Here is a 23,479-nt window from a genome sequence, read left to right as displayed (position 1 = left end):
TCCCCACTTGATATGCTGTCTAAATGAATGTTACATCTAATTTCCCATGCAATTCTTGAACAAAATTCTTAAAATGACTCTGTCAGCAATTAATTAATGTACTCAGATTTTTTTTTTTTTTTGTATTACACTTTATCTGACTGAGTCTTCTATGCTCCCGCAAAGTCGAGAGATGTTTTGTTTCTGTTTGACATGCAGAGGAACAGCAGCCGGAGCAATTAAGTGCAATATTTATGCTGTTTTCAAATTGAAATGTAATTTCTTTCTGTAATTTGCTTGCTTTATCGCCAGTTGTATCGCTGTTCATTCGTGGCGTCCATGAGAAATAAATCAGGCGAACTTTCTCTTTGCATTTGTACATCAAGTCATGATCAGATATTACAGATCACATACATCCAAGATTTCCGTAAAATTATAATATCATGTAGTGGATTGTTGTTCTTTCCTTTGCTAACAAAACAAAGGAAACGGTTCATATTGACTTTGCTGGCAGAGACGTTATACGAGAACCAAAGAACCACTTGTAATTTGAAAGACTCCTCTTCCCTTCCCTCAGTTTCAGAATACATTACACTTGTCTGGTGCAGATATCATGAAGCGGTCCCTGCTTTACTTCCGTGTTTGAGAGATCGAATGCATGCAATCTACTCTGTACAAATGGACATTTCATCGTAATGGGTTTTTTTTTTTTTTTTTTTTAGAATAATTATGTCATGCCAGTAACCCTTCAGTTGATCTATGATCAACAGATCAATTTTCGAGGGATGTGATGGGGTTTATTTGTTCTCCAAGGGCAATGAGAACTCTTTTGACAGTGGCAAAATGGTATTGGTCACTCTTTCTTTTGTTTAATCACAGTTTTTTTTTCTTTGTAAATTTCTAAAGGTGCATAGCATATCATAATAATTATCTTGTGAATGAAGATCTTAAGGAGGTTGGATGGCAGCCGTTTCTGCTCTCCCTGATGAGCACGGCTTGCACACAGACACTAATACACATACACACACGCACACAAACACCCCCCACACACAGAACACACACACACATATACACAATACAGCACACTCTTATACAACATCTACAACATATCCAACGTTGGTTTATGTTTTGATAACCCGGAAAAAAAAACCCAGAAAAAACACAAGTTACATGCAAGCAACAGCATTCATCGAATATCAAGGTTAAGCCATAATTGAGCTACGGTTAAACGCTCACGAATTATCTTTACACTTCTGCCCAGTCATACTTGGGAAAATTGAGAGCATAATCATGCACATTATCATAGACACAGAAACCTGTCATTTAAGTAAACAGTCACACATTTGCAAACACACACATACACACACATACACACACGTACACACACAAAGTCTCTTCTAACAAAAATCTTTTGGAAAAATGAGCAAAGAAAACGGAATTTCCAAATATTTCAATATACCTTAACCTACCACACACCCACAAACTTTACGACAATGTACTTTGAATCAAAGTTATAGGAGAGTACAAAAGTAAGGGTTAATGTAACTTTGCATGTTTTTCACCCCCGCACAAACTCCGAAGGTTTGTTCTGTGTTTGCCTTACATTACCCCCTGCTGAGTTACTTCATCATAACGGGAACACAAAGGAGTTCATGAGTTGAGTCTCTCTTATTCTCAGCTCATAGGTTGAGCTCTTTATTAATCGTGATGGCTTTTCTTTTTCTTTTTCTTTTCTGGTAGGGTTAGACTGTCACGCTCTAGTGTACGCAATGACTCCCGCTCTTCTTTGTCTTTTGAATCTTGCATGCGTTGATTGGTCACCAATAATTTCACATAATTGGTAGGTACAGACATTCTAATGATTACATTTTTCGTCTGTACTTGTATTTGTCATTGATTTGTTATTGGTAATCACCCATACATCAACAATGTCATGATATTACAATAGGTCAGGGTTATACTACTACTACTTCTACTACTACTACTACTAATAATAATAATAATGATAATAATAATAATAATAATAATAACATTAATATTATTATTAATAATAATAATGATAATAATAATAATAACAATAATAATAATAATAAGGTATTATTTATCCAGGGTAGCCTCTTTTGCCACTGCTCTTCCAGAGGGCCCTGCCATTATTATTACCCTAACGTTGCCAGTGGTTGCCAGGTACCCATTAATACACCCGGGTAGAGAGGGACATGGTGGGTAAGACATCTTGTCCAAGGACGTAAGCGCTGGGCGGGATTCGAACTCGAGTCCTCTGATCGGGAGTCGGGAGTCTTATCTACCAGTAGTAATTATACGGCACTGTTATCTACTATGCCACAGCGCCCCCAGGGTTATGTGAAGTAATAGCGGATCAATTGATATTAAAGAATTTCAAGAAAATGATCGTTACAGATTATCTAGCTGTCTGTCAGCCGAGTTTACTTTGAAATCATAGCGATGCAGTTAACACACAAACAAAACTTAAAACCATCATTCGTTTGATATTTTTTTTAATGCTGCAAACGCTCAAACTGATGTTATACCATTAATTGTGGTGTGAAATCCATATCCCCAAGCTAATGAGGATATGTATCACTTCACGACATTGTGCATTTGCGTAATGGATCTTATTGTGAACACAGCACGTCTTACATGATTCAGTTCATGATTTCAATACAGTACTCTGCAGATCAGTTTCACTATCTTGCATTCATAAGCCAATTCAGACCTAAAGCTGGTTCGACAGTGCATTGCGCCGCCAGCGCCGGAAAATTATAACTGTACCAGTGCACAGGGTACTTCATTAATAGATAATCCATACTGCTTACCCATGATACTAAAGGCAGTTCAGGGGATCTAATATAAATGCTTAGAACCGATAGGTTTGAAAGTTGGCTCTGTAGTCTCCACTGTTTCACTTTATAAAGGGAGAAATTTACTGGGAGAGAATGAGGATTTATTGTAGGCAATCCAACATCAGCTCATAGTAATCACGCGCTCCTCAAGCCCATTACCTGTCATCGATGTATGTGTTCTCTATCATTAGAGTTTAGTTAAAACCTATTCATTTCTAACTAAATGTATCTGCAAAAACAAAAACAAAAACAAAAAATAAAACAAAGACACATATTCCATGGTGTAAAATTAAATAAAAGTGTAACCCACATACCACTTTAGGAAAACAACCACAGAAAGAAATGGATGGAATCATGTGGAAACCAAGTATACGAAAACTACATTACGTTTTGTACGTAAGTTCATGTACTTCTGAAAGACCTTTCATAACAGCATAACATGATTAACATTTTGTAGGTTGAAAACCACTAATGTACTCCTAGTGGGCCTTCTGTTTCGACTTCTACTATAGTTACAGTATATTATAGGTTTTCCCGGCCAATTTCGCACTTTTGTCAGTCCATTTGATAAAAGGTTCATTCAATTTTGCAAAAATCCTCGTCACTGCACATTCTGTCATTCAAAATTGCAACTTGTTCATTCAATATTATTTAGCATTTACATGTGCCTTTCGAATTCGTAAAATGGGCATTCAAATTGGAACGTGCTCTTCAGTCATTCAAATTCGCCAGCACTGGCGGAAAATGGTATTTCAGTCATTCAATTTCGCGTATGGGCATTCAAATTCCAAACATGTTCATTCAAATTGGCGTAATGTTTGAATTTTTGAAAAGGTGAGAACCGTGATTTATACGTATTCAAATGTGATTTTTTTTGTTTTGTTTCATCCTTACACTGTTAAGTATATTGTAAAGGTATTTTGACTCTCAATAACTCAAGTTTGTCGTTCTGTAACGTCCCTCTTCTTTCATACATGTTATCAGAACTATACATGCACCAGTACCATAGATTCACTTCACTTTCTTATGTCCAGTCATGGCAGCACAAGTTAGATACAGGCGTATCTCTCAAGAAGACAGGGAAAGAATCATAGAAGCATTTGAGGGTAATAACCGTGACAAATTGATGACTAGAGCTCATTTAAAAACTTTATTCCTAATGATGATTAACGCAATATAGCACCCACCAAATGAAAATAATGAGACATGCAGATGAAAGAAATAATCACGATGTCGTGAACCTCCTTCTCCCAATTAATGTCAAAACAAACTTAAGATTAATGTATCTTTGAATGAAATAATCAAACATTATAAACAAATACACATATTTTGAAAGTACTGTTGCCTAGATGATATCAGAATAAAGAATGAATACGAAAATATGAAATGTTATGATGCTTGCAAACAATACCTATGATGAATGAAAATGAAAAAAAAAAGGAATAAAAACATTAACGTGTCTGTTAAATTGACTGTAGTAAATGCGAAATTGGGTGCCCAAGAATGAATTCGAATGAACGAGCGCAGCGAATACGTGATCGCGTGACTATATCATGCTAAATTGAATGTCCGATTTGCGAAATGGTGCTTCTCTTACGATTTTGAACTGAAAAAAAGTGCTGATTCGAATGATGTTAAAGGTAATTTGAATGCTCCAAAATGAATTTTAATGAAAAGATTATAAAATTGAAATACCGAACATGCCATCTGGGCTAAATTGTGCTAAATTGAATGCACCAATTAGGAATTGGACTGATAAAAGTGCGAAATTGGCCGGGAAAACCTATGTTTATACTACTACTACTGCTACTTCTACCAGTAAACTCTATACTACTACGAATAATTATACGAACAGTAACAAACATGTGTGATAGTCCTATTTCACATCAGTATTCATGTGTATAGTTACTTTTACTTCATATTGCCAAAAAATAATTTTTTTTTTCTGAAATTTTTGTTACAATCCACTTGATCAAATACATTAAAACGTTTGCCTAGTCGAGGATTATGAAAACAGTAAAACAACATCTTTTGCAAATAATTTCATTGTACGGAAACTATACAGAAGCTTCGGAATCACACTTAGAGGCCTATATCATGTATATGCTAAGAAAAAACATAATTAAAGTGATACTTTTGCAGAGAAAATATACAAAAAGTATAAGTTGCCTCAAAAGGAAGAAGCCTTGAACCATGATGTGGTTCTAGAATGGGATTGGATTCACTGTGGCAAGAAATGACAGTCGACATGACAGCTGCTATAAGGCCACATCATTTATATTCAAATTCACATCAAACCAGACTAGACACCATCAAACTAGAAAATCTACCATTTGCGAGACAAGTACTCTGAATAATAATGATAATATTGAAAATGATATAATATGACTTCTATTGCGCCAAATCGACTCTGTAGAGTGCTCAAGGAGCATACATACTATTATTACCACGGTCACTGGATAGGTCTACATTTAATATTTCCAACAGGCACTAATGTCAGTGTTCACTCTCAACTCCTGGGGAGTATTCCAGCCAGTCGCCATTTTAGGCGCGCACATGCTGATCAACCAACATTCTCATACTGTCGGTTACCAATTGGAAGATGGAAGCTGGAAGATTACATCAGGGGGCATTTCATGAAGCATTTTGTCCGACAAAGTTGTCGGACAAATATAAGTAGTCGGACAAATATGCTTTCAGCCATCAGATGCAAGGATTTCATTAACTTGTAACAGTTTGTTAGAAAAATATCTGACCAAAACGCTTCATGAAATGCCCCCAGATGTCATTAAGACCGGCAGAAGTCACGAAAAGTGTTTACTAACTACATCTTTCAACCTGGTTTACAAAACTACTGTATATGAGAATTCGATTCTAGATTTTGTTATGTGAGGTCGGTCCCTCATATTATGAAAACAGATAATTAACAATTCACCAGTAGCTCCCTCGTTACGAGACGTGGACTTATATGTATCCTTAGAGTTATTGAATCACTTTAAATCTACCGTAGACGGGGTGTGGAGTGGGGTAGGGTGGGGAAGAGAGAAGCAAGCTCCGGACACAATGCACTGAAATATTGAAGCAATTATAGTAGGAGTATAGACTAAACGTTGATTCTATCATACTCTCTCAAACAGAAATGAAAGAGGGCGTGCTTTCTCCTGCAAAGTCTGAGATTAAACATTTTGCCATGTATTCCATTTTTTTTTCTTGTCCGGCTTCATCAATTCAATTCAAGATTTTGTCCGCATAAAGTCGATCTACAAGACGAAGAAAAGATGTGACACAATGTTCTATGAATGATACAAGCAAAATGGTCATGTGTTATTGGTAAACATTTCATTTTTATTTCAATTCATTTCATTTCACTTCCTTTATTTCATTTCCAACAAATACAATTATAACATTTGAATACACAGAGAAAATATGATACATATTTATGGGTAAAACTGGCAAAAGATCTTATGAATGTTTCATGTCAATGAAAAGACTAATATGGCGAAGACAACAAATATCAAATCTTTCATGATGTTTTAAATGAAATCAGTACGAAATTTAAATCTTTTTGAATGAGGAATATTGGTCCACTGCCATGCGAAGCTTTATAATCTCTCATCTAATAGCTAATTTAGAGTTGCTAATCTGATAAGATGAATGAGTTACCACTATTGTAAGTATAATGTGCATACCTCGAATCATTGCCACACGTTTTTCTTTGGGGGCGCTGTGGCATAAATATGGATGAAACTCCTGACTCCCGATAGGAGGCCTGAGTTCGATTCCTGCCCAGTGTTTACGTCGTTTGGACAAAATGTTTTTACCTTCCATGTCCCTCTCTACCCAGGTGTATAAGTGGGTACCTGGCAACGCTAGGGTAATAATAATGGCATGATCCTCTGGTAGAGCAGTGGCAACACTGAAGAGGCTACCCTGGGTAAATAAGACCCTATTATAAATATTATCTTTGTTTGTACTCAATTGAAATTTCTTTTTGCAGGGGAGGGGGATTGAATGAGGAGGTAATGGGGAAATAACTTTGAAAAATGTTTGAGTTGGGTACTTGAGTATCTCCAGTGAGAGCTCAACGCTTTTTTTTTCTTCGTTCTTCTTTTTTTTTTTTTAAATTCGACCTACTTTATTCGCAGTCGCCAAGTGTGTCCTGGAATTTTTATGCTTTTCCTCTCAAGATTTAAAAAAATTGGATGTATCTAGCTAGGTGATTTTAGGGTGTAAATTTTGTTCAAGAATTAGTTGTAACGGACGTTATCTTACAAGCCCTAGAAATCTAGCTAAGACTCAGTTTGTAAACATTGCTGCCTGTTCCTGAATTGTTTCCCAGATGTAGTGAAAGCCGAGATAAAACTGAATCTGGACGAAAAAGAATCATCTTCTGTCACAGATTGCAGACAAACTTGCTATTTAGGGCACGTCTTTCTTCCTCTACATAACGATGACGACGCATATCACGACGGCAAGAACGAAAAGGGAATTGAGAAGGCCGCAAGTTGTAAGTAAGTTATCGCAAGTTTCTGCAGTATTTCAGCTACAGAACCAGGAGAAACAAACAGACAGAGAGACGGTGAGGTATATTATGTAAATGACGTTTTAGTCATTAATATTTGGATCTTATCAGATTGTGGTTGTTGTTTGTAAATTAGCCCGATGAAATAAACTTTTGGTACAATCGCACATCACCAAACATTTTCCGCCATGAAGCATAACTAAAGTTACATTTATTTTCTCCTCAAAGTAGATGTTATCATGATCTAATATTGTTCTGAATCTCAGTTTAAAAATCGTGTTTTAACCCTAAAAGTGCTGGGGAAGGGGTTGAATCAACCCCCTCCCCCCTCGACATTTTTCGCGACTATTCCGCCACGCGAAATTTTTTGACCGCTCCATTCGCTGACTTTTTACTTTTAAGTCTCACACATCTTTTGACACCATTCTCGTGAAAATCGCACGTACTGTTACGACGCTGCACGACATATTATACTTGCCTGTCAGACCGAAAATGGCTCAAAAACGTGATTTTGTGTACAAAGTCTATGCAAATAGAGTTTTCTCACTTTATTCAAAAAGATATGATCATTTTCACTTTCAATTGCTAAAGTCAATTGATTTTAGCATAATCATGCTTAAAATGGGTTCTGTAAGAAATTTTGTTAAAAACACACAGAAAATGATCTTGAGATGACCTCACCTTCTAGAGTAATTCACAAATTTTACAAGCTATGCTTTTCTTGTGAATTCCTCTTTTCCACGTAAAGTTATAAATTAAGATTGTATTGCTTACGTGTTTATTTATCCAAACCAGAGTTGATATCATTATGATAATTGTATTCATGTTTTGTTGAAAATCACGTAATTGAAAGTTCCTTTTGATGTTATATACTCATGTAAGCGTTATGTATATTGCTTTGTATTACTTTATGTGGAAATAAAATCATTTGAATTGAATTGAATGGAAAACAAAAGGGTCAAATAACAAAGAAACACATAAGAAATTAACTTTGATACCAGATTTTTTTTCAAGTACATTGTTACAGATGCTACAAAGAATGTTATCACCAAAAATTAGGATTCGAGGAACTTTACTTTCTTGTTTAGAACAAAATGTATGATTTTATGCATATATTAGCATAATAATTTAATATAATGAAAATTTCAATTTCTTTTTTATTTGTACAGTTTGGTAGATTACGCTACAGGTAATGCGTGTGCCAATTTTCATGGCGATTGCGCGATCAACGGCCGAGATCTCCGGGGGGTTGTTTCAACCCTCCCCGGCCACAGAACACCACAAAAAGCTGGTTAGGGTTAAAAATCGTGGCTTACACTCAAGCGTACTGGGATATTCATATATAAATTGATAATATCTATAGAGTCTGTAGCTACCTTTGCGGCAATGCAAACTACACAAAACTATTCAAGAGAGGTCATTGACCCATGGATATTGCATCCTGTCCACCCCATCTATCAAGATCTAATGGGGGAAGATTGTACTTCATGTAGATGTCACTGAATTACAGTTGGGTTATTTACTTTTCCCCATAATCTACAAACTAGAGCATTACGTTAGAATATCTCGTGTTCTTATACTTCCAACATTTTCATCTTCTTTTTCTTGCTTCTCTATAGTCATAGAACTGGTTTAATAGCTATGACGCCTCCAGTTTCTTTTACTCTCAGACTATCAACTTTGAAATGCAGGGACTCAGTCTGTACTGAGCAATGTTGTGTGTAAACATACCGTCCCCTCTAGCAAGAGGCAAAACACTCTGTCCCTCGGATAGGACATAAAATGGAGGTCCCGTATATGAGAGCGTCACAGCTCATGCACGTAAAAGATCCCGCTTCATTCATTCATCGCAAAGAGCAGGGTGTCTAACCCGGTGAAGTGGTCCCACCCCACCTCCAACTGGACCCTATGGAAGACCAGCTTAGTGTAGCTGAATATGGGCTATCCAGCCATCTTCACAGATGGAAAATGAACAACAACAACAACAACCATTTAAGATGTTCATAGATTATCTTTATTTTTCTAATAAATTGTTAGGTATCTATTCAGATTTGTGATATTCTCACGGAAAACGATGTTTCCAAAATAAAGGAATATGGAATCTTTATTTTTTGTCCCGATTGTCGAAGATGAAATAATAACGATAGTTGATAAGTTAAATAAAAAAAAAGTTCGGGATATGATGGAATCACAAACTTCTTGGTAAAAAAATGTGATTCATGAAATAATTTCGCCTCTTATATATATTTTCAATCCGCAATCTTTATCTACTGGTAAAGTTCCTCAAAAAATGAAAGTAGCAAGAGTTGTTCCCATTTTTAAAAAGGGGCGAAAAGACCTTGTCAATAATTATCGCCCCATTTCTCTTTTAACTTCCTTTTCAAAGATACTTGAAAGACTTGTGTATAAACGCACCCTTAATTTTCTTCTTCAGGCAAAAATATTTACTGAATCTCAATTTGGATTTCGGAAAAAACATAGTACAACTCACGCATTACTCAAGTTTATTGATTAGATAGCTCATGCTATAGATGATGTTTCTCACACTGTCGGTGTTTTCCTTGACTTCTCCAAGGCGTTTGATACAATAGACCATGACATTTTACTTTATAAGTTAAATCATTACGGAATTCGGAGAAGGGCGCTAGAATGGTTCACTGATTATTTAACAAATAGAAAACAATTTGTAAGTATCCACGGTCACGACTCCCAACCAAAACTGATTTCTTGTGGTGTTCCACAGGGTTCCTTGTTAGGCCCACTTCTCTTTATTTTATATATTAACGATATCCAGAACTCCTCTAAGATTCTTTCCTTCGTTTGTTTTGCAGATGATACAAATTTGTTCTTCTCTCATCAAAATCCTGATGCGCTTAGAAACATAATAAATAAAGAACTTATTTCTGTTCAATCTTGGATTTTTGCGAACAAATTATCCTTAAACATCGATAAAACTCAGTATATGTTATTCAGTAATTCGCCACCTGTGTTACCTCTCTCTGTCAAGATAAACAACATTGATCTGTCACAGGTCAACAGTACAACATTTTTGGGTCTTTATATCGATAGTGATTTGTCTTGGAGAACCCACGTTAATTATGTAAGCAGAATTATTGCTAGAAATACCGGGGTTCTTAAAGGGGAAGGCTAGTAACTGATCAGTGGGAATCAGTGGAAATGCTGGGAGATGATTGTTCCAATCCTTATGGGATTCATTCAAGAGTTCATTGTATATCTATTGTTGTGTGAAAATGATTTGCTTCAGAACGGTCTCATATTCAAGTAATGTGCAGATTAATGCTCCGTCACTGACCAGGGACGCTTACCTGGAAGCATTAAACTGCACATTACTTGAATATGAGACCATTCTAAAGCAAATCATTTTCACACAACAATAGATATACAATGAACTCTTGAATGAATCCCATAAGGATTGAAACAATCATCTTCCAGCATTTCCACTGATTCCCACTGATCAGTTACTAGCCTTCCCCTTTAACAAACTTTGCTATTATTTTCCATGTAATATTCTACAGAGCATAATATTCAACTTTGATATCTCCCTATCTCAACTATGGGATTCTTGCGTGGGGAAATGCTTCTAAAAACCTTATCGATTCCTTATTTCTTGTACAAAAACGCGCTGTTAGAATTGTTAACCACACTGGATATTTATCCCACACGAACGAACTTTTTGTTAGTAACAAAATTTTGAAAATTCCCGAGTTATTTTATTACAACGTTGGCCTGTTTATGTTTCAATTTTCAACTGTATGGCTAATTACCAGACGTATTTTCCCAAATGTTTACACGAAATTATACAGTCCATGATTATCCAACTCGTCAACGTTACGCATATCACCTTCCACGTACCCGAACAATTTTCGCGAAAAAAAAACAACATTATGTTCACTGGGCCCAAATATTGGAACGAACTCTCTATACGGAACTTGTAAGTTGTACCACTGTAACCTCATTCAAACGAAAACTGAAGCAATATCTTCTTAGGGTGGGATTTCACGGAGCACGCGAACGATTTGCGAATGACGCGAATGGCAAAATCCAGCATTCGCATTTTAGTCTGCAAAAGATCGCCAAACAAACGTGAGGGTTCGGAAGCGTCGTCAATTGTTCGCGAATGTCGTTTTTACTTCGGCGAGAATTTCAAAAAAGTTTGAAATTTTTTGCGAATCTTTTCCGCACACTTAGTCGGGATTTGCTCGTGAATTGTTCTCGAAAGTGTCTTTAAAGCTTCGTCATAGGCGCAAGACCTTCGCAAGACACGCGCGATATTCGCAAAATGTTCGTGAAACCCCAAACAGACTCCGAAACTTTGGAGAATGTCTCGCATATGTTATGCGAAATCTGCGAAGTTTTTCCGATCATTTTACGACGTAATCGCAAACTGTTCGCGTACCTTTTGAGACATTCTCGCGAACGTTTACCGCACGATTGGGGGATGTATGACTTATACGTTATCTACAGATAAAAATCGTAGAATACATCTAAACATCAAAGAATTATTAACAACTATAGTAACAAAAGAAATTAAAAACTAGCAAAGAGAAAGAAATGTTTGATATAATATACAAAAAAAAATCGCAGAATGCACTAAAAATTAATCTCAAGTATGTAAAATTTCATTTGAACTATAGAGATTATGTGCGGGAGGAACTGCTAAAAAAATCAAATGCTTTACTAGTGGAGATAGGTCCTAAACAGGAAAAAAAAATGTAGGCAAGCACGCGATAGAGAAAATAGAGAAAAAGAAAGGAGAAACAGAACAAAGAAAAAAAAATCAACTGAAGACAGCTTCCACCTCTCCTTGGGTACATTTTCTCCCATGATTATTGAAAATTTTTCGTTGTTCGCATTTCCGTCGCGTGTTCTTCGTGTACGTAACATGCTGTACTTTAGCAATGATACACACGACATTCGCACATACGTCGTGGAAACTTCGCACAAATTGCGCAAGAATAGTTTTCGGCTTCATTGTCGGAACACATTCGGAGAAAAACTTTTCCGAATGTTGGATTTTGTCATTCGCGTCCTTCGCAAATCGTTCGCGTGCTCCGTGAAATCCCACCCTTAGCAAGCTACATTGTACGGCATGCATAGTGTATAGTTCTTGTTGCTCTTTATGTTACCCCTTGTTTATCCCTTATTAGTAGTCCGGCGGGATCCTAACCATGAACACTATTTTTGATCAGTCTGCCTGTTGCGCTTTTCATGCACCTAACTGCAGTTACTGTTTATTGTTGGGTGTTGAAAATATGTGGTGAAAGCTGTCCACTCGGTTATTGAAATTATCGCGCGTGACAGCTGTCGGTTACTATGGTCACACGGAATGCTTGGTTTTAGGACCCATGCTGGAATGTTACTCCTGAGCTTTATTTCCCTAGTACACGGTATTGTTTACATTCACGACAAATCTCATCATCATTCCACCTTCTATTTATGTATTTATGTCATACAGTTACGCCATTTTCTATACTCTGCAACACACCCCTTGAATCTCTGCAACCCCAGTTGTTGTTCTACCAATGTCCTTACTAAGTAGTAGGTTATACTGCTGCAACATGTGGCCTTTCGGTATTTTTATTTAGTGACAATTGGATTTTTTGTTTTGTTTGTTTTAATTGGTTTCCCCATTCCAGTTGCATTTTAAACTTCCCCTAATCTGATTACTCACGGGACCTGCGGCTGTACAAGCTAATGCTTTTACGCAGGCCCCATCATATTTTTTTCGCATCATGACCACAGTTTAATTCGCATGCACACAGACCTTGTGTTTATACAAAATCAAAACTTCTGTACATTCCGATGAAGTCTCATCTAAATTATGTTTTGTATAATTTTCGTATTTACAATGTATATACTTTATTGTGATATATGAGAGAAATATGAAAATAAATTGAAATGAAAAAAAAAAACGAAATGAAAATGACGCATTTGTAAAACGTATAAAAGCATTTTGATCATTCAATTTAAGCTGCTTGGAAAAAAAAAAAAAACCCGAAAAGATAAAGACATACACAAAAACATCACGTAAAACTCACATAGTAATACACGTTTTCTCATTCGCACGCATAATTATACACTTACACACACACACACACATAAACAAAACAAACGCACGTATAATTTTACTCGAATCTGTGAATCTACTTTATTTATAGGGCAGTATAAGCCTACTGTTAATGTTTCCTCAGTGTTTGTCCAACCAAGATCTTTAGTCCCAATGTAAGTTACTTCAGTACAATTTTTAGGTCTTGTCGATAAAGTGGTCGACGGCCGGGATGATAATGACAAAGTCTTCTTTCCAACCTCGATTCGGAATGTATGCAGTGGAGGATGAATCATAGCCGTTTCATTTACGTGACAGTTTACGACTAATATTGGTTAGTTGTTTTCACCCCGTTCCTCTTCCAACTGAATGTCGATCATTCCAGCAATAGATTGATCTGTATGAAAATTCTATCGATCGAAAAACCTAGTTTGTCGCGATAAACTGAGTTTATTGCCCCCCCCCCAAAAAAAAACAAACAAACAAACAAACAAACAAACATCAGTTTAAGCTTAGTTTTCGAGAAAAATTATGTTTATTGAAAGTGAAACTGAGTTTATCACGATAAACTTTTTTTTTTTTTCGCTAGATAGATTGAGTTTATGAATTTAGTTTATCGCTCGATAATTACAGTTTCTCTTTCTCATGTATACCAAGGGTGGCAAAACAAAATGCTAAGACTTGAGAAGATGTGAACTAATGATGGCTTAATGTACTTGGATTCATAACATACACGAAAAGGCTTACTTTACCCAGATTTTTGCTTACATTTAACGTTATTTTACAATGAAACAAAATAATAGATACAAAAAAGTACATCAAGAAATGCAGCTGTGTAAACATTCTGACTCCAGATAACCCACATTACTTGTACTTGTGTAAAGCAATTGCTTGATGTAAGTGATTTAAAATAAATGAAAAAAATCCTTATTTTTCAGCATGAGCGTTTTCTTAATCTTTTCTTTCTGACTTGCGAGCATTGCATCTTCCATAAGTTAGTCACGCAGTTGTGACTATAGTGGGTTCAGTTGCTCGTGTACTGATGAGTTATTCTCTGTTGATCAGAAAAAGAGAGATGTGCCAATGTTTTTTTTTTTAATTAGACATTATAAGAGAAATGAAAATGGTGTGAAAAGCACTGTACTTTGTGAGGGATAAGACAGTTTGTAGAAGAAGTGGGACAATAACTGTCTTGCGTTTAATAAACTGTAAGAAACGACACAAAGTGTATTATGTGATGCTCTTGCCAGATAATTTCATTTTATTGTTGGATGACTGTCATATCAACCTGTATATTGCTATCTTGAAAATCTCGATTTTGATATCTAGGCCTTTTTCATTTGAGCTTTGAAAGATGTTAATCAGGATAAACATCAAATCCTGATTGTGTTGAGACCTAACCATGAACGTGACGAAGGCAGAAATTTCAAACAAAGCGGACTCTTTTTGTTCTGGTTTTGGTTTACTTGGCAGAAAATTTAATATTCACTTCTGATAGAACAAATATTTCCGATCTGATTACAGAGCTCGCATCGCTTAATAAATTGATGACTCATTTGAGTGTATTATATTCAAAAGACACAGAAAAATACATATCTACAGCTGAGGCGCAAATGCCTACACATCACAGTTTCCAGTCAACGATTTTCATCATTTTTATTTTGGTTATTGGTGCACGAGATACGAGTTAGGAGGGTTTAGATAATGATAAATGATAAAGTAACACAATGACAAAGGATAATGTGATAATTGCGCGTGTATCTATTAACTTTAAACGCTCATAAGGGTGTTATTGTGTTGCGGTAAAACAGACAAGAGAAGAAAGTATTAAAGGTCCAGTTTACCTTAAACTGATTTAAAAAATGTTCAAGATATCACATTTGATGCTTATGTATAGGTCTGTTGTATCACAAAACATTCCTACTATATAAAATTTTAGCAATAAAGCCTAAAGTATAAGAAGATATCAGCGTTTTTTCTCAATAAACGTAACTGTAGACGGTTAAGCCTGGAAACGTTTCTATTATAACTATTGTTCACATTTTGAGTATTACACCTAACATCGATTATACGGATTCAAAATTTTAATGAGGTTGTTTCTATGCCTAACTCACATTTTAGAACTATTTTGAAGCACTAAAGCTGGGCTTTTGTTTCATCTGCAAGTGGTAAACTATGCCTTTGAGAGATTATGGTGTACGTAGCTTGAGAGCGGCGTAGCGAGCTGCCTGGAAAGACTTGGTCGACAGAGAACGGCGGTGGATGTCGTGACCATCGAAATTGCCCTAGTATCAAAGAAAAATAAATTATATATATATATATCATGTATCAACGACAACGCCAAAATAAACATACACACACAGGTAGCACACACAGGCATCGACATATTGATAGGTAATAATGAGATTAAACTCATTCATGTACACACGCAGCATAACATTTATCACTAATATTCCTCAGTTACCATTCTTAAAGGAAGCTGAGAGGAGTACCTGAAATACAATTTTCATCATCCTTTACTTTCATTTGGTAACGATTGTTATATTCCAAATTATGTAAAATTACAACGATTTATCCAGTATTAACATCAGCAGCGAAGAGGCAAAATAACATTGCTCAAAATAAAATGTTTTGAGGAAAGGTATTCTTAAGATATTCTTCAAGAATACTTTAATAGAATTTCAGAACAAAATAATTTGCTTGTCGTTTTAGAGTAAATGCCATTATTTGTTGAAATACATGCATGAATCACTTTGTATTTGCCTCTCTACTATATGAATATTCATATGCATGCCTTTCAGGTGATACACTAAATCAATCTCAGACAGCGCTTGGTACTCCTCAAGTGAAATAAGATGTCATAAATCATTAACCAACTCACAGAATCGTACTCTTCAGGGCAGTTACTGGGAATGACGAATTTTTTCTCATCAACCTCTGGCACATAGTCCACGTATTCAGAACTGAATGAAACTGAAAGAAACATAATCACGGACACTGAGATTTAAGGTGAGTAAAATGATTGCAAACTATCTGGTTATCTTACTATTAGATATAAAATGGCTATAATTATCATTATTATCAATGTTATTGTTATCATCATTTTCATCATTATTATCAATGCATAATTGTTGTATTTATTATCTTTACCATCATTATCATCATCATGATTAATATCACCATTTTTATCATCATCACAACCATCATTACTGAGCACTGTACGCGTTCTTCAAATTATTGCTCTTATGTTATTTAACACTCAGAATTGTGTAAGTGGAAATCTGTTGAGTGTATTGTAGGGTCCGAATGAATGTTTGTATATTATAATTGAAAAAGTTTGGAAAGGACTGTAGCATTTGGTATATTTGTATATATCATATAATGTATACCATCAATTTTTGATACATTAAGCTGCATAAATATAGGGCTCGTATGTGCCATGTACGCAGAGTGTGAAATTGTATTCTCATTGCGGTTTTTTTTTTCCTATAAAGCAACAAATTTACCTGCGTCTTTAACAGACAATTACCAAGACGATATTATTGCAATAAGTCGTATGAGGAAGAACAAGTACATTATAAAGCATATAATTTGGATTGGAATGACAATAGATATCGCAGTTTACATCACATTATGCCCATCTGCCTGGATAGAACAGTTATCATATTCCTTTTATGATCATGCCAAGTTAATTCATTATTCAAACTAACTGCCCAAAATTTAGTAGATGTTCGTCCAATTCACAATTTTTGAGCTTGCCGGTCGTGTGGTAAAATGCGAAAATCTTTCATGACCACAAAAATAGAAAAACGATCGGATATTTCGGAACAGTATACTACAAAAAAAAAAAATAGCAGTGAGAAAACTGTATGGAAAATAAATCATGTCATCAATACGCGTTTTTTGTTGTATAAATGTATGTTTATTTAGTAATGTTGGGAGACATTGTATCACGAGAATGTTGACATAAATAATAATGAAATTATGTTTCCGCTTAAATAGCTAATATAATGAAAAAGAGTTCGAAATAATGAAATACAAGCAAGAAAAAAAAAACTCACTGAGCTCTGATGAGTCAGAAAGTTGGAGTGATCCCAACATCTCTTCTCTGAGTAAGAGGTAAGTCTCATCAGGATCATCCGAGTTTTTGGTATATGTCAACCACATCTGACCAGTTACCCATTCGTCATCAAGGTCCATTCTGAAAGTTTCTTGGTTGATCGCATTTGAAGAATCTTTGAATCCACCTAGATATGACGTGCTTTCAGGGCTCATCACACCTAATACAATAGACACGAATGAGATATGAGATAGATTTTTTTTTATTAGCTTCGTTGTGTACTGTAAATGGTATATGGGTACTGAATATTAAGTTGATAGAAATAGAGCGATTAATACATTTACTTATTATTAAGACTTTATCAAAGGAGAATTCATAAATTGATACCATCATCGGTAGGATATACTTTTCTCACGCTGGCCTGAAAGGTGTCTCGCAAGAATAACTCTATTCCAGAAAGCTAACTAAGCGGGCATGCTATTCAAAGGGGATTTTTGAAGCGTAAATCGTATGCAATTGAAAATCCACTGGAATCGAATTTGCTGATTACTCTGTGATTACTCTGTATTGGACAAATTGAGGTGCTTAGTATATGAACTTCGGTCACACATGATTGCACTGATAATAGGGCTTTATCGCACTTCTTAGCGGTGTAGAAGTACCTTATGGCATCTGTTGATATTTGTAATATCAAAACACTGTTGTAAAGAAATTGTATTCTGATAAACGAAAGTTTGTGCAATAGAAAACATAGCCTGTCTATATCTTTAGATAGGCTAGTTTTTTTCACTTTTCTACAGATTAATAACATTCATTTTCTTTCTTTCTTTCTTTCTTTACATATAAAAAAGCAACAGTCTGTGAATTCATCTAACTGATTAAAGTAATGAGGCGATAAATGTCTACATCATCACTAGTTAACAAGGCATTTCGAAAGACAGGTTATCTTCTTTTAGATTTCAAATTTCAAATTTATTTTTATTTCTACCAAATAAACAGAAAATTATTTTCAATGTATAAGCAGAACATATTTGTAATAATTGCAGAAAAACGTAAATTAACAAAATACATGTCATAATGAGTAGCAAAATGAAAAAAACATAAATATACTAGGTGTTTAAAAAACATTTCCCACTTTTGATTCTTAATATTTAATAAACTGTATATTAGATAACACTGTCATTGATATGAGTGATAGCTGAATAGCAAACAATTTTGTTGGAGGTGGTTTAAATATGAAAGCATAAATCAGTTTCATGAAATCCATGATTAATTTCACAGTTAGGTTCCAGATTTTGCTCTATTTTCAACCCTCTGTACAAAACTTTCACTTTGCTCAGGTGTCAATGGTGTGTATGGGAGTGTGTGGTTAACACACTGACAATGGTCCTGAACAATGGCCAGGGTTTGACTGCTCACTATTTATTCATGAGAAATTCCACTATCACAACTAGTCTTTATTCAGCCTCTGGCAGTATCTGTGTAAAGTCAAACGCCTGCCGATAGTGTCGTTGAGTGGCGACAGTGCTCTTCCTACTTTTGAAAAACGAAATTACAGTGAATACCTTCTGTTCTGTCGTAAACATGGTGACAGGAAGCAAAGAATATTAATTAGAGTATACACTTGTGTATATGGAGCCTTAAATAAATCTACTGTGAAACAAATCGCCCCAACGAAAAGTGCTGCTTAACTCTTTACCAAAAATGATCTCTTTTTATCGAAAAAGCGACAAATTTGTCAGACTATTAGTAGACAGTTATATCAAAATGAAGAACTTTAGATCATTTATGCTTATTTGTATCCCAGATTTAGTGATATGTGAAGCAAAATTTGAAAATGATTGCAAGCTAGTAGAATGAAATGTGGTGTTTGCGAGCACATAGATCTAGAAGCATAATCGTGCTTTCTTTTTTCATGTGCATGCATTTTGCCCTTTACCGTGCATGAATTCAGACCAGCAGTGCCCAGGGCAATCCACATGAATTAATGATTAGGCATTCATGTCCCTGGGAGCGCGAGACTGACGCCTAGGCAACAGGTGGCTCAGGCATGTCCATTGTTCAGTGCCATTGTCAGCACACACTCACATACACATCATTGGTTCCTGTGCACAGTTCATTTTTGTACAGAGGGTTAAAATTTGACCTAAATCTGAAACCTTACTTCAAAATCAATCTTAGATTTAATGAAACTGATTCATGCTTTCACATTCAAATCACCTCCAACAAAATTGTACATTATTCAGTTATTACTCATATCAATGACACTTTTATCGGATGAATAGTTTTTGGACTATTAATGATCAAAAGTGGGAAATGTTTTTTGAAACACCTAGTATGCATCATATATATATATATGTATATATATATATATATATACAGATTATATATACGTATTTTCTTTAAATATATACATATGCATAGTACAAATTAAATAGAAATGGGAATGGAAATGGAGAGTCCCAATAAAAAGGAGAGCTTGTGCGATTGGGACCCTCACAAAATGCATAAGAGAAAAAGTAATGTATTAATGAATCTACAAACAGATATAAAACGAAATCAAAGAAACCAAACTTTGGAAGTTTGAAGGCCATTTCACCCTGTTTAAAGATCTTCCATAACCGGCACAAATCTCTGAGAAAAGAAAATTACTTTGGAAGTATATAAATAGGAGGATGTCGAAATTTTGAGCATGTATAAGCATTCCACCACATAACACTCTAACATACTTCAATATTGTGATATATCGAAGCATTCTAGGAAAAAAACACACACACACGTACACACATGATTATCTAGCTCCTCGCTGTAAGTTTTCTACTGTGACGTATGTTGGATTTCCCACTTAACATTACTTAGAGTGCACCTTTTGTCAGATTCGAAGCGTTCTTTCACAAGGAGAAATGTAAGAGAGGGAGAGAGAGAGAAGCATAGGGGGAGGAAGGGGTGGGGAGATGTCCTACCATTGAAGCATGATGTGAAGCTGCTTTGAAGTTGTTCTGTCAGACGGTACTTTCTGCATTCTCCGTTCTGGATCATATAATTCGCGTTCTGATGTGGATGAAAAATAAAGAAGAATATTCTCATTCAGTTTCTGTTTGTTTTATTTTTCCTTTTTGTTCGAAAGAAACTAGTATGACAAAATAAAAACAAAAAACACCTAAAAACATATGCAAGAGTACTCATAAGAAATAGATAATTACACGAATAGTATACGTATATGATATTTCAGGTTACATGTATTTCCTAAGGTGTACAGGTGGAGAATACCGATATCGATAAGCAATTTGTTTGACTTGGATGACGGCCTCTGGACATTATCATGCCAGTTTGTTACAGTTCTCCCCTATTCTTAACTTTCCAATCTAATCCAATCCATAGGAAATATTGATGAACAATTTTGCGCATGTAATTTATATAATTTATTTTTTTTCTATTTTTTTATTTTATTATAATTTTATTTAATAGAAATACCTCCCGAGTCTGTATGTCATGCGCAGTGCTGACTTTTAATGATACAATCAGAATTTTATGAAGATGTTGTCTATCCGACTGGCGAGGACTTTGCTTGCACACACATCACGATTGTGCAAACTATCAAAAAAAAAAAAAAAAAAAGGAATGAGAGAGTACCAGAATAGGTCTGCGTTTTACCGATAACAAGCAATGCATGCTTTAATCACGTAAGCACTCGAAAGTTAACATATCGCATTATTAGTGACACCAAAAATGAGGATGTGTAAAAGAGTGTATCGAATTCAAGTGGAGGTGTCTTAAGACTACGGATTACAGAAAATATTTCATTAGTCTCACATTTTGAATATCCATGATAAGCTCGTATCCGACAGTCTTGGCCGTAGAGTCGACAGGGAAAAGGGTATAGTTGGTGTAGTATCGCTCGTTGACGTAATCAAAAGCTGAGAGTGAACGATGTCTTCCTGTCATGGCAACGTTTCCTGAGTTTGACTGGATGCCGACTATGGGATGTACCATGGACAAAACAATCAAGTTGCGAAATAATATCGACGTGTTTCGCGTTATATAGAAATTCTGGAAAAAAAGACAAATCCAAACGAGCGGTGTCGATATTGAAAGAATTATGCTGCTGCTCGTGTGAATCTTCCACGATATGTAGAGATAGAATAAGCCTGATTCCCTTTTTTTTTTCATTATTTCCAACCGCCAAGTCTGATTTTTACACACAATGTATCCATTACTGTCACTTGAATACATCATATTTTATGAAATATAATTCTCTGATTTATAATATTTGTAGTATTTATATCTGTCTGTATACGATATGCGAGTTTTAGATATTTATTGCACTATAAGGCCAGACCCTGCATTTAAAACTAGAAATCATCTGAAGTGCTCTGGCTGAGAACCCCTCCCCCTCCCCCCCAAAAAAAGTAAAATAAAAATTTTCTTCAGCAAAATATCATATAAAAACATTTGTACGATAAGCTACTTACAAAGGAATTCTGCAATATTTGACTTCTATAGAATCGCATACATCTCCCTTGTCACTGTTGCTTGTGCATACTTCCAGCATGTCGTTACGTGTAACTTTTTACCATTTAGAAAGAACTAAACTAAAACCCACGATTTCTTCCGGCAGTTTTATACATTATCACGTTATCATGGATGTATACTGTCGTAATATCATGGTAAGACGCTATTGATTCATTTTTATTTCGACGGAAATGTTATGGAACTACGGAAACAAAAATGTTAAACTTACCCTGAACTGCCGTATATTGCTTTATGGAACAATAAGTAGTCGTCTCTGCCGTGGAGGCTTGTGAGAACGAGGCCAGACAAAGAAAAATGACATACGTGACAATCATGTCTTTTAGTGAGAAAAGAATCTGGGTAATACGTAAGTTTGACTCCTGTTAATTTCTCGAGCCTTCACACTCCTTAAGCCAGCCACGCCCTCTTATACAGTCTCGTCAGGCAGGTGATCTACCAAACGGGGTTGTGTGAGAGAACGCGAACACACAAAGCCACAGAAGAAAACGTCTTTGCGACTTTGGCATCAAATCGCAATCTGACTGTGAGAGGTGGTAGCTGTTTTGTGAAAAATAGTGTGGTGTGGCTTGGCGTGGGATGGTGTTATTATCTGTATTATAATATCAAACGTGATAACTTACAGGTTGAACAGTTCTGTGTAAATATCTCTTGCTTGACTGGGAATGCCACGACAATAGGTCGGTCGTAGGAAAACCGTGGGCTTGGCCGTATGACGTCAAGTCATCAATTTTGTTCCCACTGTTGTGAAGGACTCCGAATGGGTGCAGGCAATAGCCTTTTCATTTTCATTTCGACTACCGATCCTAATGTGTTTGTGTGTGTGTGTGTGTGTGTGTGTGTGTGTGTGTATGTGTGTGTTATTTATAATGCGGATTATGAATTAGTTGTTAATTGCAGACCAGATCAGGGAGGCGTTGCGCCTCAAAATCTAGACTATTACATTAAACTGTTACATTAAACTGATCTCAGTGTAATGAATACCTTACAGAACACGCTCTTTTTCGTGTCAGCTAGTGAAAAAAATAGAAATAAAGAAATAAAAATCACAGCCGGTGTAGTATACAGTTTCCAATATCACGTCGTGACGACTCCTTGAATAGATGTAATTTTGTATTAGATAGCCCAAATATATATGTATATAGTGGCAATCCTTAATATGGGTGATTGAAACCTAGATTTGTTAAAGTGTAAAGAATGATGATGATTTTTTTTTCACAAGATGTTTTAGATTTGCTTCTTCTATTTTCTTATGTATGCTTCTCTATATAAATTATCCCCCTCTCTCTCCCTCCTAATTGATATGCATGTCAGCGTGTTACTAGTATTGTAATTCTTATATACAGTTCTCGATATCTAATGGTACAATAGTTATTATCTTCATGAATAATTCGTGGTAGACAACGTCGGTAAATTTAGATGAAATACATGCAGTTCATTTTAGGGTATGAAGAATTCTG

At 35.6% G+C, this 23,479-nt stretch overlaps 1 protein-coding gene across 1 annotated transcript; it reads right to left on the bottom strand.

Moving 5' to 3' along the window:
• Positions 1-15,618: 15,618 nt before the first annotated feature.
• On the bottom strand, positions 15,619-22,336 carry LOC140240710 (uncharacterized). The gene is made up of 6 exons (XM_072320474.1): positions 22,231-22,336; positions 21,303-21,466; positions 20,453-20,540; positions 17,491-17,709; positions 16,311-16,402; positions 15,619-15,714 (listed from the first exon to the last, which is right to left on the bottom strand). Exons 1-6 carry the CDS (start codon positions 22,334-22,336, stop codon positions 15,619-15,621), a joined length of 765 nt encoding a protein of 254 aa, XP_072176575.1.
• Positions 22,337-23,479: the final 1,143 nt, after the last annotated feature.

Source organism: Diadema setosum, chromosome 17 (genome assembly GCF_964275005.1).
Source record: "Diadema setosum chromosome 17, eeDiaSeto1, whole genome shotgun sequence".
Lineage (NCBI taxonomy): Eukaryota > Metazoa > Echinodermata > Echinoidea > Diadematoida > Diadematidae > Diadema > Diadema setosum.
Note: the sequence above shows the minus strand (reverse complement) of the source record. Positions and strands in the feature narration are given on the sequence as shown.

What these genes read in the sequence shown, in the direction of transcription:
- LOC140240710 (XM_072320474.1), bottom strand. Translation starts at nt 22,336, where the DNA reads ATGATTGTCACGTATGTCATTTTTCTTTGTCTGGCCTCGTTCTCACAA. An exon ending in CTTCACATCATGCTTCAATG is followed by an intron (nt 17,710 to 20,452) that starts GTAGGACATCTC and finishes CTATTGTATTAG; the next exon opens with GTGTGATGAGCCCTGAAAGC. An exon ending in GCCCTGAAGAGTACGATTCT is followed by an intron (nt 15,715 to 16,310) that starts GTGAGTTGGTTA and finishes CTTTGATACTAG; the next exon opens with GGCAATTTCGATGGTCACGA.